At 33.8% G+C, this 16,531-nt stretch overlaps 1 protein-coding gene across 1 annotated transcript; it reads right to left on the reverse strand.

Annotated features, from left to right (window-relative positions):
- Positions 1 to 409: 409 nt before the first annotated feature.
- On the reverse strand, positions 410 to 1,879 carry LOC111392182. The gene is made up of 2 exons (XM_023017449.1): positions 1,484 to 1,879; positions 410 to 1,255 (listed from the first exon to the last, which is right to left on the reverse strand). Exons 1-2 carry the CDS (start codon positions 1,877 to 1,879, stop codon positions 410 to 412), a joined length of 1,242 nt encoding a protein of 413 aa, XP_022873217.1.
- Between the last annotated feature and the right edge of the window lie 14,652 nt (positions 1,880 to 16,531).

The following is a 16,531-nucleotide window of genomic DNA, read 5'->3' on the forward strand; positions in this document are numbered from 1 at the left end:
AAAGTAAAATAAATAAATAGTAATAAAATTGGGTTGTCTCCCAATAAGCGCTTAATTTATAGTCTTTAGCTAGACTTTGTTGTTTTGGCTATTCATGGTGGCTTGAAGAGAAAATTTTTGGCTCTGCATTTTATGCACCGATTGCACTTCTTTCTTTCATCTTTCACCCTCCACACAATTAATTTTCCATTGCTGTCCCTACCAACAATTCCACCTTCATTTAGCCTATCTTTGTAGCTCCCTCAATGATCAACTCGTTGGCAATCCTCAAAGTATGATGGTTGCATGATTGAATTCTCCATGGTAAAGCTTGTTGCTTATCCTCCACCCTCAAGACAATCTCATTAGCATCAAAATCTACCAAGGCTCGGCTTGTAGACAAGAATGGCATTCCTAGAATTATTGGCATCTAAGATGCCTCTTTAATGTCGAGGATGATGAAGTCAGCTGAAAAAATAAACTCCCCCACCTTGATAAGAATGTCTTCGACTATTCTGTAAGGGTGTTTCAGTGATCGGTCTGCCAGCTGAAGGATAATAGATGCTGCCTTAGGATCTCCCAATCCCAGTTTCCTGTAAAGAGGTAAGGGAATGAAATTAATACTCACTCCTGAATCAATTAAACAATTTATCTTATTTAAATTTCCTATGGAGCAAGGTAGAGTGAAGCTTCCTAGATCTTTAAGTTTGGGAGGGATCCTGTGTTGGATGATTGCACTGCACTCTTCAGATAATGCTATTGTTTCATGTTCTGGCAACTTTCTCTTCTTAGACAATATCTCCTTCAAAAACATAGCATAATTTGGAATTTGTAGAATAGCGTCAATAAAAGGAATGTTGATGTGAAGTTGTCTGAGGGTGTTAAAGAAATTCTTGAATTGTTTGTCCATTTTATTGTTCTGCAACCTTTGAAGGAATGGAACTAAAGGTGTGTTTTTATTGCTAAGAGCGGTCGCCTTGACTTGTGGATTGTCTGACTGATCTTTTTGATTAACATTTGATGATTTTTCAAACTGACCCACTTGTTCTTCCCCCGAGGTCGGTACTCGATTCTCCTCAATCCCCTTCTTCTTCACTGCGATTTCTGGTAGTTGAACTTTGATTCTCATTGTGATAACTTGGACTTGTTCAATTTTAGGATGTCTTTGAAGCCTTTGAGGGAATGGGATAGGCGGCACATAAGCTTGAACATGTGTAGCGGGCTTGATCGATGGTGTCTTGATAGTTGCATAATTCACATCTTCAACTGATAATGCCTACTCTTTTGGGTTCTTTTCTGTATCGCTCGGCAGAGTACCTTATGCTCTGTTGGCTAATGCAGCTACTATCTATCCCACCTATTTATCTAAGTTATTTGTAGAGGCTTGTTGATTCTGTATCACCATCTCAGTCTTGACGACGTACTTGACAAGTAGATCCTCTAACGATTACCTCTTTTCTTCTTGCTACTGAATCGCTGGTGGATTATCCTTCATTTAATTTACTTGATCTGAATTTTCTACCCATGTGTAGTTAGGATGCTTGTTCAAACTCGGATGGTAGTTGTATGGGTAAGGTCCATTTTGCCTCTGATAGTTCTGCGCATAACTCACCTTTGCTGGCTGAGCTATGTGAGTAGAAGCCAAAGGACAACTTGCAGTAATGTGATCTACCCCACAACCTACGCACTTCAGAGCTAGAGTTTGTACCATATTCATGGAATGGGTCAAAGAGTCAAGCTTTCTAGTTATTGCCTCCATCTGTGCTGTCAACGCTGTCACTGCATTCACATTATGTATATTAGTTGTTTTCCTCGGGACTTCCCTGTCGCTCGGCCACATCGATTGATTTTCTGCTATCCTCTCATACAGCTCATAAGCATCGTCCACATTTATAACCATTATTGATCCTCCCACTGAAGCATTCCATAGTAAAAGATGTATATTTGTGCTTGTTTAGGAATCTCAAGATTGGGGCACTTCCTCAATAAGTTCTTATACATTTCCCATGCCTCTGGATAGCTCTCAAGGTCCTTTTGCTTAAACGTGTGAATTTCATTCCAAATTTGATTAACTCGAGTTGGGGGAAAGAACTTCATGGTAAATTTTTGAATCATGTCATTCCACGATACAATGCTCCCAGGAGGTTGTAACATCATCCATATTTTTGCACCTTCCTTCAAAGTGTGAGGAAATAGATGCATTCGAAATGCATCCCGTGACATCCCCTTGTAGCTAATTACATCACACACCATGGTAAAAGCTTGAATATGTTCATGTGGGTTTTTCGTAGCTTTCCCGCTAAATCTGATGTCTTGATGATTTTGAAAGAGGTTTATGACATCTGGTCGGATATGGAAGTTAGCTTGTCCAAAGGGCGGATAGGTGATCGGAGGTTGAATCGGTGCTGGCACTGGATTTACAAAATCTCTCACTAAAAGTTCTCCATGATTTGCTACTACCCTCGGTAGTGGCAAAGGGTACTGAGCTTGATTCTGATTTTGGTTTTCTGCCATATCTCTCACTTGTCTCTGCTCTCTTCTTCGCTATCTGAAAGTTCTTTCGATTTCGAGATTTATAGGAAAAAGCTCGATCTCATCAGAATTTTGCATAAACTATGATTTCCTGAAAGGAGTAAATCAAGAGACTTAGATCATTCAATAAATAGCCTTAAACAAATAATGTAAAGAAGGAAAAAAAAGGAAAAAAGAATAAAAACTTCAAATCTAAAAATAACTAATAAACTCAAAATAAATAAATTATTCCCCGACAACAGCGCCAAAAACTTGTTCGTGTGAAATCCGCTAGCATATGAGATCCTTAACAAGTAATAAATTTAGTGAGTTAGAGTATCGTCTCATGAGGAATAAAATTTAATTGAGTGTACTAGTGCTTAATTATATTCAAAGCGAACAAATTAAATTGATTTTTGGGATTTTTAATTATTCTAATTTAATCTATGAAAATGTATAAAATGCGAATTTAAAATGTATATGGGAAGAGTGTATTGGATTACGAATCCACCTATTATTATCTATTCCAGTTCTCGACTACGTGCTAGTTTCGCTTTTGCATTCTTGGCAATCGATAATTCTATTGTAATTAATCTTCTTTTCCAAGACAAATTAAATCTATCCTATTTACGATCCGATCCTATTTCTAGTCCAAATTCATATGAATAGAACGCATTCAATTTCATAATTATCTCAAAGATTGCACATGTGATAAATCTTGTTCCTAAAATTTATTGCACGTATGTTAATCATGTAGTGTTCTAAACTTATTGCGAACCTCCCAGCACTACAACAAGCAGAGTATATTTAATTGGTGATCAAGCAATCAAATAATTAAATTAAGCACACAACATTAATCAAGAATTATAAGAATTAAACTAAACCACGTGTCTTGAATTAAAAATAAATAGTAACAGGTTTCATCTTCATCCAATACATGAGAAAACTTAGCCTAGCATAATGGTGAAATTAAATAAATAAAATAGAAAAGACATCACCAAGTGATTTAGGGGACGTGAATAATTTCCAAAGTGACGATGCCGTGGTCACGCCTTTGCCGTCTTCCTATCTATTGTTGGCTTCTGCATGTGTACTACATTCCTTCTCCTTTTTCAACCCAAATGCAGTCCCAAGGTTTGAATAATTTCCACCAATGGCAGCCCTTTTTGTGGTTTTTGTCCTTTAATCCACGCACCCAAAGGTAGCCTCAATTGTGTATCTCTTTCCCCAATGTCGGCATGTGGAATATATGCAATGGCAGCCCTTTTATTTCTATAATTTTCACCAGATTATCAGTTATGCTCTCCCCCCTTCCGGCTGCCAATTTGTGTGTTCTTTATATATCAAAGTCAGCCCAAGCAGCTGCCTTTTTTGGTGTTAGTTTTCTTTGGTTTCTGTCTCCCTCACCAGCCGCTATTGATGCGTGTATAATCTATCCCAAGCAGCCGGCAATTCACGTGATTGTATGTGTAATTTCAACAAGTTGGCAGCCCTCTCTTTCTTTCCAGCCGGCGGTCTTTTTTCTCCCCTTCCTCCTCCTGCAATTGCCGTGTAATTCCTCCCACCAGCCCCCAAATTCTCTCCCTTTTTTGTGTGTGTATATATATATATAATTCATCAGCCAACCCTATTTTATTTTCAAAAGAACCCCACTTCTTCTCTTATTTCATCAACGTGTCTGCCCTCTTGTATCAATTGGACCAGCCCAATTAATCAGATATTTCACTTCAAGATATCACATTTCCCTTTTAATGAAATCTAGTCCTTGATATGAATTTTATTTGTGCAACCAATGTCCTCCTCAAATTCAAACTTGTGGAATTTAATCCCAAATTATAGATTTGACTCGATTTTGCCCTTCTTCCTTTCCAATTGCTTCCGACGGGATCGTCACTAAAAACAAGAATAAAATTAACCTAAGTTAAATAGAAATAATAAATTTAACGACTTAAAAGTTTAATTAAGTGGCCTAAATAAGTGCATAAATTACACTTATCAGGGGGCAGGGCGGGGTTGTAGTTCTCCCCATCATACCCAACAACTTTTTTTTAAAGTTATTTTTTATTTTTTTTGGGTAAAAAACTAGTTTTTTATGTGTAAATCTTTTTTTCGACATAGCAGCCCAGTTTGAAATTTTATAACGCGGTCTTGTATCTAATCCTGGATACGTCCCTGTCACAGATCAATTGAACTTAACATAGAAAATGCAATACAGTATTGCAACACTAGTAGGATTACAAGTAAAATATTAATTGGACAAGAACAAAACTAATACAGTGGATAACCCGACCATATAGAAAGGAAGCATTGCCATTGAATGTATTAAGCAGTTAAACACTAGAACTGCAAAACTGAATATAACAATTGTGTATAATCTCACTTTCAAGCCATTCTCCTAAAATACAGAAATTGAAAACTGATTTGATGGACAGAGATTTCACGAAAATCTTAAACTTAGAATTGAAAAATATTAGGGTAAAAAAATTTGTGAAAAAAAGAGATACAGTATAAGACGGCAGATCAAACACAGTGACAACCAGAATGCCATTTTTGAATAAAAGTTAGGTGAGCATATCCAAACTAAAATAAGAAAAACATAATTTTTCTTGAGAAATAAAGACAATCCATCCATCAAGAACACAATTAAGAAAATTATAAAATAAATGCTCAATATTAATAATAATCAGCAATGTGTAGAAGGCTATTTAAATATATCATCAAACTATAAATTTCATTGAACCCACAATTAGATTTAAGAAGGGCATAAAGAAATCACCTTTCATAGTCAAGCATCGGCTATTTTAGGGATGAGCAGAATGGGCAACTGGACTTTCTGCCGCTACGATAGCTATGTTGAGTTGTAAACTTGATGTTTGGACTAAATAATATGGGCTTAAGGACTTTGCCCATAGGCCCAAATCAATTAAAAAGCCCAACATGCCTAGCATTACTAGAAACATTATCTAGAAAAATCTATATAAATATCTACTAGAAAAATCCATGTAAATATTTAAGTAAAATATGTAGTAATAAACGTGGTAATGTACCAAGAAGAATATGTGGTCTTATAAAGTTTATCTAGAGAATTCTAGGAAAATATCTTGTCCAATGTATGGTCTAAAAGTCTTATATAAATATGTGGTCTAGGTTTCTCTAGAAAATGTGTTGACTAGAAGCTTCTTGTAAACACTAGATAAAGGGATAGTGTCCTCCATTTTGTAACAGCAAAAAAAAGTGTGTAAGTCTTGAAGTTGTGGAATACAAGTTTCCTTTTGTTCACTTCTTTCTTCCTATTAGTGTTGTCCTCCTTAAAAGCCTTAGCCAATCCAAGTTAGTAAACCTCTCTTTCTTCCAATAAACTGGTATCAGAGCCCTAATGTTCTCATGAAAAATGGAAAGTGGGATGATTCCTTTTCAAGTTTCCCAACTCAACAAGGATAATTACGACAATTGGAGCATAAAGATGAAAGCGTTGCTTGGGTCGCAAGATGCATGAGAGATCGTAGAGAAAGGCTACATGGAGCCACAACACGAGGTTGCTTTATCCCAAGCACAAAGAGATAGTTTGAATGATGCAAGGAAGAAGGACAAGAAGGCCCTCACCCTCATCTATCAAGCCTTAGATGAAGGCATGTTCGAGGAAGTAACTTGTGCTACTACAAGTAAGGAAGCATGGGAGATCTTACGAAACTCCTACAAAGGAGTTGAGAAGGTGAAGAAGGTTCGACTCCAAACACTTGGAGGTGAGTTTGAAGCTTTACATATGAAAGAATCGAAATCAATTTCTGATTACTTCTCTAGAGTATTGGCCATTGTGAATCAATTAAAGAGGAATGGAAAAAAGTTGAACGACACTTGAGTAATTGAGAAGATAATTAGGTCTTTAGATTCTAAATTTGACTACATTGTTGTAGCCATTAAGGAATCTAAAGATCTAGATAGTATGAGTGTCGATCAACTTATGGCATCTTTACAAGCCCATGAGGAAAGACTAAAGAAGAAGGTAAAAGAAGAGCCATTAGAGCAAGCTTTTCAAACAATGATCACTTTGAACGAGGGTGAAGGAAAGTTTGGTAGTAGAAGAAGCCAAAGAGAAAGAGGACGAGGCCAAGATTGAGGAAGAAGTACATTCTACAAGGAGGAAAAGCTCATTTTCCACCAGATGTCGTGGAAGAGGAAAATGTACGAGGCAAAATGAAGAGCCAAGGTATGACAAATCTCAAATTAAATGTTACAATTGTTAAAAACTTGGTCATTATGCTTCAGAACGTAGAAAAATTACTAACCAAGTTAAGGAGAAAGCCAACTACGCTTTTCGGGAAAGTGAAGTGGATCCTGCGCTATTGTTGGCCTGCAAAGGAGAAGAGAGCAGAGAAAAGCACACTTGGTATATGGATACAGGAGCAAGCAACCATATGTGTGGAAGAAAAAAAATATGTTTGTGGAGCTTGATGAATCAGTAAGCGGAAATATTACCTTTGGAGATGAATCCAAGATCCCAGTGAAAGGAAAAGGTAAAATCTTGATCCGTTTGAAAAATGGTATGCATCAATTTATCTCAAATGTCTATTATGTGCTCAATATGAAGAATAACATTTTAAGTTTGGGACAACTCTTAGAAAAGGGCTATGATATTCATTTGAAAGATCATAGTCTTTCAATAAGAGATCGAAGAGAAAATTTGATTACCGAAGTCCCTATGACAAGAAATAGAATGTTTGCATTAAGCATTCAAAATAATGTTGCTAAATACTTAAAAGCTTGTTTTAAAGATTCATCTTGACTTTGACACTTGAGATTTGGACATCTTAATTTTGAAGGCTTAAAGTTGTTGAGTAAGAAGAAGATGGTGAAAGGTTTGCCTCCAATAAATCATGTGGATCCATTATGTGAAGGATGCTTACTTGGAAAGCATTCGAGGAAGAGTTTTCAAAAAGAAGCATCTACAAGAGTTAAGAAGCCACTAGAACTTGTACACTCTGATGTTTGTGGACCAATCAATCTAAGCTCTCTTGGTAAGAACAATTACTTTGTTCTTTTTATTAATAATTTTAGTAGAAAGACTTGGGTTATTTTCTCAAACAAAAATCGAAAGTTTTTAGAACATTCAAAAGGTTTAAAGCTCTTGTTAAAAAATAAAGTGGCTATAGTATAAAAGCTATTAGATCAGATAGAGGAGGAGAATTCACCTCCAAAGAATTTGAGAAATATTGTGAGGAGAATGGAATTCGTCGTCCAGTGACGGTTCCATACTCTCCATAACAAAATGGAGTAGCCGAAAGAAAGAATAGATCTATTCTTAACATGGGCCGCTATATGCTTAAAAGTAAGAGAATGGCCAAAGAACTTTGGGCCAAAGTTGTTAATTGCGCCGTGTATCTGTCTAATCGATCACCTTTTAAAAGTGTGTTGACTAAGACACCATAAGAAGCATGAAGTGGAAGATAGCCCAGCATCTCCCACCTACGAGTATTTGGGAGCATTGCATATGCTCATGTACCAGATCAAAAGAGGTCCAAGTTAGATGATAAAAGCAAAAAATACGTTTTTATCGATTATGACTCTCGCTATAAAGGCTACAAGTTGTATAATCCAAACAAGGAGAAGATCATCATAAGTAGAGATGTCGAGTTTGATGAAGAAGGAGCTTGTGCTTGGGGTGTCCAAAAAAAAAACTATGACTTCTTACCATTCTTTGAGAAAGAAGAACAAGAGAATGGAGAGACCAGTCTACCTCTATCATCTACTCATGGATGCTTCCCCATCATCCTCACAAGGAAAAAGCTCAAGCAAAAGGACACCACGGATGAGGAGCCTACAAGAGCTATATGAGGTAATAGAAAATCAAAATGATCTCACACTCTTTTATCTTTTTGTCGATTGTGAGCTGATAGGGTATGAAGAAGCAGTGCAAAATAAAAGATGGAGAGATGCCATAGATGAAGAGATTAAGACTATTGAGAAAATAACACGTGGGAGCTGACGACTCTTCCCAAAGGAAAGAGAGCAATTGGAGTTAAGTGGGTATACAAGACAAAGAAAAATACTAAAGGAGAAGTGGAGAGATATAAAGCAAGATTGGTTGCTAAAGGATACAACCAATAGTCGAGAATCGATTATGAAGAGGTATTTGCTCATGTTGCTTGTTTAGAAATCATAAGATTAATGGAAGATGTTTCAAATCAATGGAAGATTGGTTAACTCTTTTGCAGCCCAAAATAAATGGAAGATGTTTCAAATGGACGTGAAATTGGCTTTTCTAAATGGTTATCTTGAAGAAGAAATCTATGTGGAGCAACCAACTGGCTATAAGATAAAAAGACATGAAGGTAAAGTCTTAAAACTAAAAAAGGCTTTATATGAGTTGAAACAAGCTCCAAGGGAATGGAATAGTAGAATTGACAAGTACTTTCTAGAAAATAATTTCACAAAATGCCCTCACGAGTATGCCTTTATACAAAGGTAAATGAGAAATGAGATATTTTGCTTGCCTGTTTGTATGTAGATGATCTTATATTCACAGGAAATAATCAAAGTATGTTCACTGAGTTTAAGAAGGTCATGGCTTAAGAATTTGAGATGATGGATATCGGCCTCATGGCATACTATCTTGGGATTGAGGTAAAGTAAATGGAGGATTGCATCTTTATCTCATAAGCACGATATGCAAAAGAAATTCAATATGGAGGATTACAAGCCTGTATGCACCCCCATCGAATGCGGAACCAAGTTGTCGAATAATTATGAAGGTAAAAAAGTAAACCCAACACTTTTTAAGAGTCTTGTTGGAAGTCTAAGACTTGACGTGCACAAGACCAGATATATTTTTTGGAGTTGGGCTCATCAGTCGTTATATGGAGACACCTACCATGACCCATATGAAAGCTGCAAAGAGAATTCTTCACTACATCAAAGGTACACTTGATTATGACTTAGTCTATTCATCATTTAATGAATTCAAACTTGTTGAATATAGTGACAGCAATTGGGGCGGAGACAGTGATGATAGAAAGAGTACGACTGGGTATGTGTTTTACTTGGGCGACACAGCTTTCACTTGGAGCTCAAAGAAGCAATCGATCGTAGCACTATCTACATGTGAAGCTGAATATGTTGCAGCTACATCAAGTGTCTGCCATGCGATTTGGTTTAGAAACTTCTTGAAGACGCTTGGAGTATCGCAAGAAGAGCCAACCAAAATCCATGTTAATAACAAATCGACATTGGCATTGGCAAAGAATCCAGTATTCCACGATAGAAGCAAGCACATTATGTAACCTCCTAGGAGCAAATCGCCGACATTCTCATTGAGCCACTCAAGCATGACGCGTTCCACAAGTTAAGAACTCTATTTAGAGTCGTAAAATCAAGTTTAAGGGGGGGGTGTTGAGTAGTAAACTTAATATTTGGACTAAATAATATGGGTTTAAGGACTTTTCCCATAGGCCCAAATCAATTAAAAAGCCCAACATGCCTAGCATTTCTAGAAACATTATCTAGAAAAATCTATATAAATATCCACTAGAAAAATCCATATAAATATCTAAGTAAAATATATGGTGATAAATGTGACAATGTGTCAAGAAGAATATGTGGTCTTATAAAGTTTATCTAGAGAATTTTAGGAAAATATCTTGTTTAATGTGTGGTCTAAAAGTCTTATAAAAATATGTGGTCTAGGTTTCTCTAGAAAATGTGTGGACTAGAAACTTTTTGTAAACACTATATAAAGAGGTAGTGTCCTCCATTTTGTAACAAGCCAAAAAAGTGTGTGTAAGTCTTGAAGTTGAGAAATACAAATTTCATTTTGTTCACTTCCTTCTTCCTATTAGTATTGTCCTCCTTAAAAGTCTTAGCCAATCCAAGTTATTAAACCTCTCTTTCCTCCAACAAGCTATAGATATGTAAATTCGGACCATCGGTCGGGTCTCATATTTCTCTATAACAGTCCAAACCAGAAGTACGAGCATAGATGACTCTAGAAATATTAAAGCACTACCAAAACTTCATTATCCAACTAAAAAAGGAAAGCAATATAGGAGGTGAAACATACTAGAGAAGAAGAGAGATAAAGGCAACTCCAATGCTAACACCAAACTTTGCACCATTTTGGTGCACCATTTTTTGCACCAAATGGTGCAATGTCCATTTTGTCCTTATTTTTCATTTTTCAAAGATAATGGTTAACAATATTTATGTCATTTTTGTTCTATAATAATGATGATGATGATAATGGAGATGATAATAACAATAATAATTATAAATTACACTATTAATTATATTATTAAATTTTATTATTTTTAATAATATAATCAATAATAATTAACGTAATTGTTAATTTAACGTAAAGTTCAATTCGTAAAGTTTACATTTAAAGTTTAATTTAACGTAAAGTTTATATTAATAAAGTTTATTATTTTTGTATATTTAATGTAATTGTTTATCATAAATTAATATAATATAATCAATTATTTTTGTCAACTTAACATAATATTTAAAACACATGAATAATTTAGTGATCAATATATTTGTTAATTTAACGAAGTTTTGATTTAGTAATTTATATAATTATAAAATAAATAAATAAATTTTTTAAATAAATACATTAACAAAAATCAAAAGAATGAATAAAATTATAAAGCATTGTATTTGGTGTAAGTTTTGGTGTAATGGTTGCAGAAGAATTTTGATTTTGTGTAAGATTTGATGCAAATTTTGGTGTAGCACTGGAGATGGCTTAAGCCAATGGCAGAGGAGGGATAAGGGCTGCAATAATGGTGGTCGACAGTGAGGAAGAACTGATAGTGAGACGATTTCAATGGAGAAGCTTAATAGAAGGAATTTTTATTTTTTATTTTTTATTTTTTTATTTTTTTGCAGAGACTTTATGGAAAAAGCGTGAATGATTAGTTTAGGGTTTGGGTTTTTTTGTAAATTACTTTTTTTTTAAAAAAAATTAAAGTAAAAAGTGATTAGTTTAGGGTTTGGGTTTTTTGTAAATTACTTTTTAAAAAAAAAATTAAAGTAAAAGAGTATATTTTTGCGAGTAAATGAACTTTCCCAAAGGCCAGTTTTAAAAAGCAGCTTTAACGTCGCTATTATCCATGATTTTAACAACAATCAATAAAAGTTGTAAAAAATAAAAATTTTGCAACATTTTAGGAACATTGCAAAAATTCAATATTTTCGCAATATGTAAGAAACATGTTTTAGTACAAAAATGAGATTCAACGATTAATGTTAAAAACACTTGAGCTACAATTCTCATTTGTACCTTATATCAATTCAATCATCCACATATTCCTCCGACCCTCAAAATCCCCTCCATCAAAATATGAACTACCAAAAATTCAAAAAAGAGTGAATTTATAGAACCCAAAACAATAATTTTCAACAGCACAGGAAGTGGGCGATGCAACGGTCCAAACCTCCCAGTTTCTTTCAAAGTCATACCCTAAATATTATATAATTTTGTTTTGTAAATGGATGATTATGTGAATAGAAAAATGTAGAGGAAAAAAAAACTGAACACACATATAAAATATTTCTCTTTTTGCAATGATTAATAAATGCTGCAAAAAGAAAAGGAAAAAAATTGGATTTTGACGAAAAAAATGATTGAGTTACGCATACAGTCTAGCTCGGACTATATATATATATAGCCCCTTCAAATGTGGAGGGCCTGTGCTCAATAAAAAAAAAATTGCGGGCCCCCACATGTGAGGAGCTTTCATCCGAGCTCTGAGCTCAAATGTACAAGCATCAATTCCCAAATTAAAAAATTGAACACACATACAAAATATTTCACTTTTTGTAACGTTTTCACTTTTCTGAAAAGTTTAACTTTTTGCAAACTCTCTACAACTTTTATATGTCGCGAAAAGTTAAACTTTTCGCAATGTTTATTAAACATTGTTAAAACTATATATCTAAGTATCCGCAATAGTCATTGGACTTTGCTATAAAACGAACTTTTAACGACGGCTAATAAACGTTGTAAAAAATAAAGCTTTCCGCAAAACTCAATAAACGTTGCAAAAAGGCAACATTAGCAAAAAAATTTTAAAAAGATGTTGTCAAATCTCAATTATATTTACTAATGGCAACATTCACTTACATTTTTATTGCGATAGACACCTTTAGTAACATTCAAATAACAAATGTTGCATTTTATGTGTTGCAATATATTGATGACAAATCGCTTACCTCAAATTGTGAAACACCATACATTACAACCTTCTAAATGAAGGTGTCAACAGCCTTAATCGCTAATAATGAACGCATTTTTTTTTATTATTTTTTTTCAATCAAAATTTAAGTCGTGTTGCACTGCACTTCACCAACCAAATACCCGACTCATATTCTTACAAAATGATTGAAGGCACTTTGTTTTTTGCTCAAATAAATAATAAAGTAAAACATATAATCAAACTTACTAATAAACACTGTAATATTGTTATAAATCAACAGATAATTGTCAAAAGTATTGCATCAAAACTAAACTTTGTTGGCACACAACATAACACATGGATACCTCTTCCTTTCTGCTTATACGGTTTGCAGACCAAGAGTACCAGGAAATTAAACCTTAGCCAGATAATTAACCTGAAAAATTAAGTGTTCCTCTTATAGAAAAGATAAGTGGAACACTGATTCTGCATTAACTTTGTATCCTGAAAAAAGCTGAAAATGAGAGGCCAAAGAAACCAGTAAAGAAGATGCAGAACGTGACCCACTCAACTGAATATGATTCTCTCTCTTTCATCTTCCACATAATTCTGACTAGGTTCATTACAGAATGAAGCCTGCAATATTGTGAAGAAATCTTGTAAATAGTGATTCAAGTAGAAAGCACAAATAATAATAAATTCCACTTTGCAGAGAAAAAAAAAATCAGATGTACCCTAGAGTTCCCCTGAACACTTCATTAGGGTTCCTTATTTTGCACCTTACTGAAGTGTTTGGGGGCACTCATCATAGTTTGTAATGCCATGGTGCAGAAGACTTTTATAATTAACAAATTATTAGGGTTTCCATATGAGAATTGGTGCTTCTGGATCGAGACCAGACATCTGCAAGGTATAAAATTTTTTATTGAATTATACCCAAGGCAAGAGCAACTAATTGCGTCTAAATGCTAGTCTGTATTATATTCTAGAAAATGTATTCAAAGACTACAGCTTAAATGAGTTTCGAGTTGAACAACCACATTCAAATGTATAAATAGAAAGAAGGAAAATTTGCATATTTTTATTATATTTTGATAGTCTCATATAGAACATAAACAGCGAATTCAATTTTCAACCAATTAAATGTTAAGAAATATTCCTGTCCATCAAGAAGATATATAATGATTATAGGCACTATTTTCAATTATGTAAATTTGGATTGTAACTAAATATGTGAAAGGAAATGGAATTTTTACTGTGTAATTATAAACAACATGAAGCCCTAATTTTGACAGTTTATTTCTCCAGAAGGTGAGATGTTTTCCTCGTATGCATTTTTGCAAATTAGGGTTAAAATGATGATTAAGGACATGAGATTTGTGTAGTTCTTCTTTATGCATGCAACATGCCTATATCCACGAAATACAATCCAAGTTAATTCTTAGTTAATACAGCTAGATACACTAAAACATAATCTCATAAAAATAACAATCACAAAACTAATTGATTGAAGAAATAGGGAAAATAAGCATTAACAAAAGAAAATTTGATTTACCGTATAAATAATAAGCATCATATAATATGCCAATGTCTGTGAAATTATATATATACATATATAGGTCCCATAAAATGCAAAGTAAGACATTAATATTTGGAGGAAGTATGATTGATAGTATTGGGTTTGATTATTAGATTCATGATGATTCTCATATGATCCGCAAGTGCAAGATATCATAGATAAATAATAAAGTATGAAAACATTGTCAAACTCACAAAAAATTGTATCTAGCTAGCTATCAATTAAATCTAGCCGTAATTATGTCAAATTTGTGTGAATTGGTTGAATTGGAATTTTAAAGAAAAACTTGAATATGATAATGGCATTGGGATTGGGATTTCAATTTCAATTGCACTTATTATAACTCAAAGAGTCGTGAATGGTTTACCGTGATCCCTAAGTTATCTGAAAATGTTTTTTGATTAATATTTCTACTAATGAACTTTCTATATTATCTATGGAAATTGCAAATAAGTTTTAATGCATTTACAACAATCAAACATCAATTATATATTGCACGAAATATGAATGTATATTTTTATCGACTACTCGAATCTACGTTACTTGTTATTCAATCTAAACATATATATCACCTCTGTGATCAACACGGTCCATAGATCATTATTGTCCACATTATTAAAAGTGGTAAAATCAATAACAATCGATCAATCAAAAGTCATATTTGAAATCCGAAAGGGAAAATTAAATTAAAGCTTTGAAAATGTAAGCTAACACATAGTCCTAGCTAATGAATATTTGGCTTTGCATATTCAAAGTAATCAAACAAACAAAAATTGAGCTGGACATAACCGGGATAAACAATATAGAAGAAAATATAAGATTTTAGAATCTTGAAGTGTCGACTTGATCTTTTGACACGACCAGTCCCGAATCACCATATAGACCCAAAACGTGACGTGCACCAATGGTGGATGCTGACTAGATGCCAAATCCACCACCAAGGCTGACTATGAGTTATTGCAAAAAATGCATCAAAATCAAATGCTTATGTAAAACAAAATGCAATGGGCCCAAATTATTTAATTTGTACTTCATCAAAATGAGTTATAACACTCAAGATGTTGTGTGGCTCTCATTCCGAAATCATTAGGCTCTTCCAGCTAAAATGAATCAATTGCTACCTGTAGAAAAAATTACGGGAAAATATTTAAGTTGATAGCTCAGTGAGTGGAGAAGTTCGAAAATAATTATACATTTTCAATTTTACATTTGTATCAAAAAATCGAGCTCATATCATTGAATAACTCACAAGATAACATCATATAAGTATAGCCAAAATGTGATACATTCACATAACGTGATAAAATATCATCTAAAGTCATGAAATGAATATAAGTTGGTAATCATGCTATAATCTCATCACATCAAATGTACTGGAAAATCTACCAAAAATGTACCATTTGACTAAAATCTGTAATCCGTCCCTGGGACTAAGAACTTTCGCCGCGGGCCCTTAGCCCCCTCCGTGAACGAAAGTCAATCTCAAAGACATCTGGTAATCAATTCTAGAATACGGTCAAGGCCTCTATGTGAACTATATGTACACAGTCGAGACCAATATCCGATCAAGACCCCTCCGTGTAAGATAGAATACGGTCAAGGCCCCTCTGTGAACTAGAATAAATATATAATTACGTGTATTTTTCTGGCCGATCTCAATATTAGATGTCTCACATACCAAACAAATCTCAATATCACATGTCTTACATACCAAGTCACAAATGTGTCATAAATAATCTTTGAGATTCCACATGTACCATAACAAAGAGATTTCCATAATAATCATATAATCAAACACATAATTACACATACCTTGATAATATACTTAATTTATAAATACTTTAAAAATATTTATATTTTTCCACTTACAGAACTACGTTCATTAAAATCAACTCGGTTGGTAAGATGTCTCGATATCTGTATCAACACTTGAGATATGATATAAATTTTAAATTAACAATTAACTATTTTAAGTAATCTCAATAATTAAATAGGCGAAACCCAAACTTAATCATTTCATGTTTAAGCGATTTCTAAAGTCTCTTCAATCACTGAAACAAATTTTTCTGTCATTTTACTCAATTTCATAGCTTATTATATTTAACCACTTCAATAAGATTTAATTTAATTTAAAAATCTAACAACTGTAAAATTAAACATAAATTGACAATAAGTAACTTTTTACTTACCTTTCAAATTGAGGAATTCAAGCCTAATAGTGTAGACCACTTATTTTCTAACAACATAGGTGAACTTTCCTATTTTTTCTTTCTTCCTTCCTTTTTTTTTTTTT

The sequence above is a fragment of the Olea europaea genome, unplaced genomic scaffold (genome assembly GCF_002742605.1).
Source record: "Olea europaea var. sylvestris unplaced genomic scaffold, O_europaea_v1 scaffold895, whole genome shotgun sequence".
NCBI classification, from domain to species: Eukaryota; Viridiplantae; Streptophyta; class Magnoliopsida; order Lamiales; family Oleaceae; genus Olea; species Olea europaea.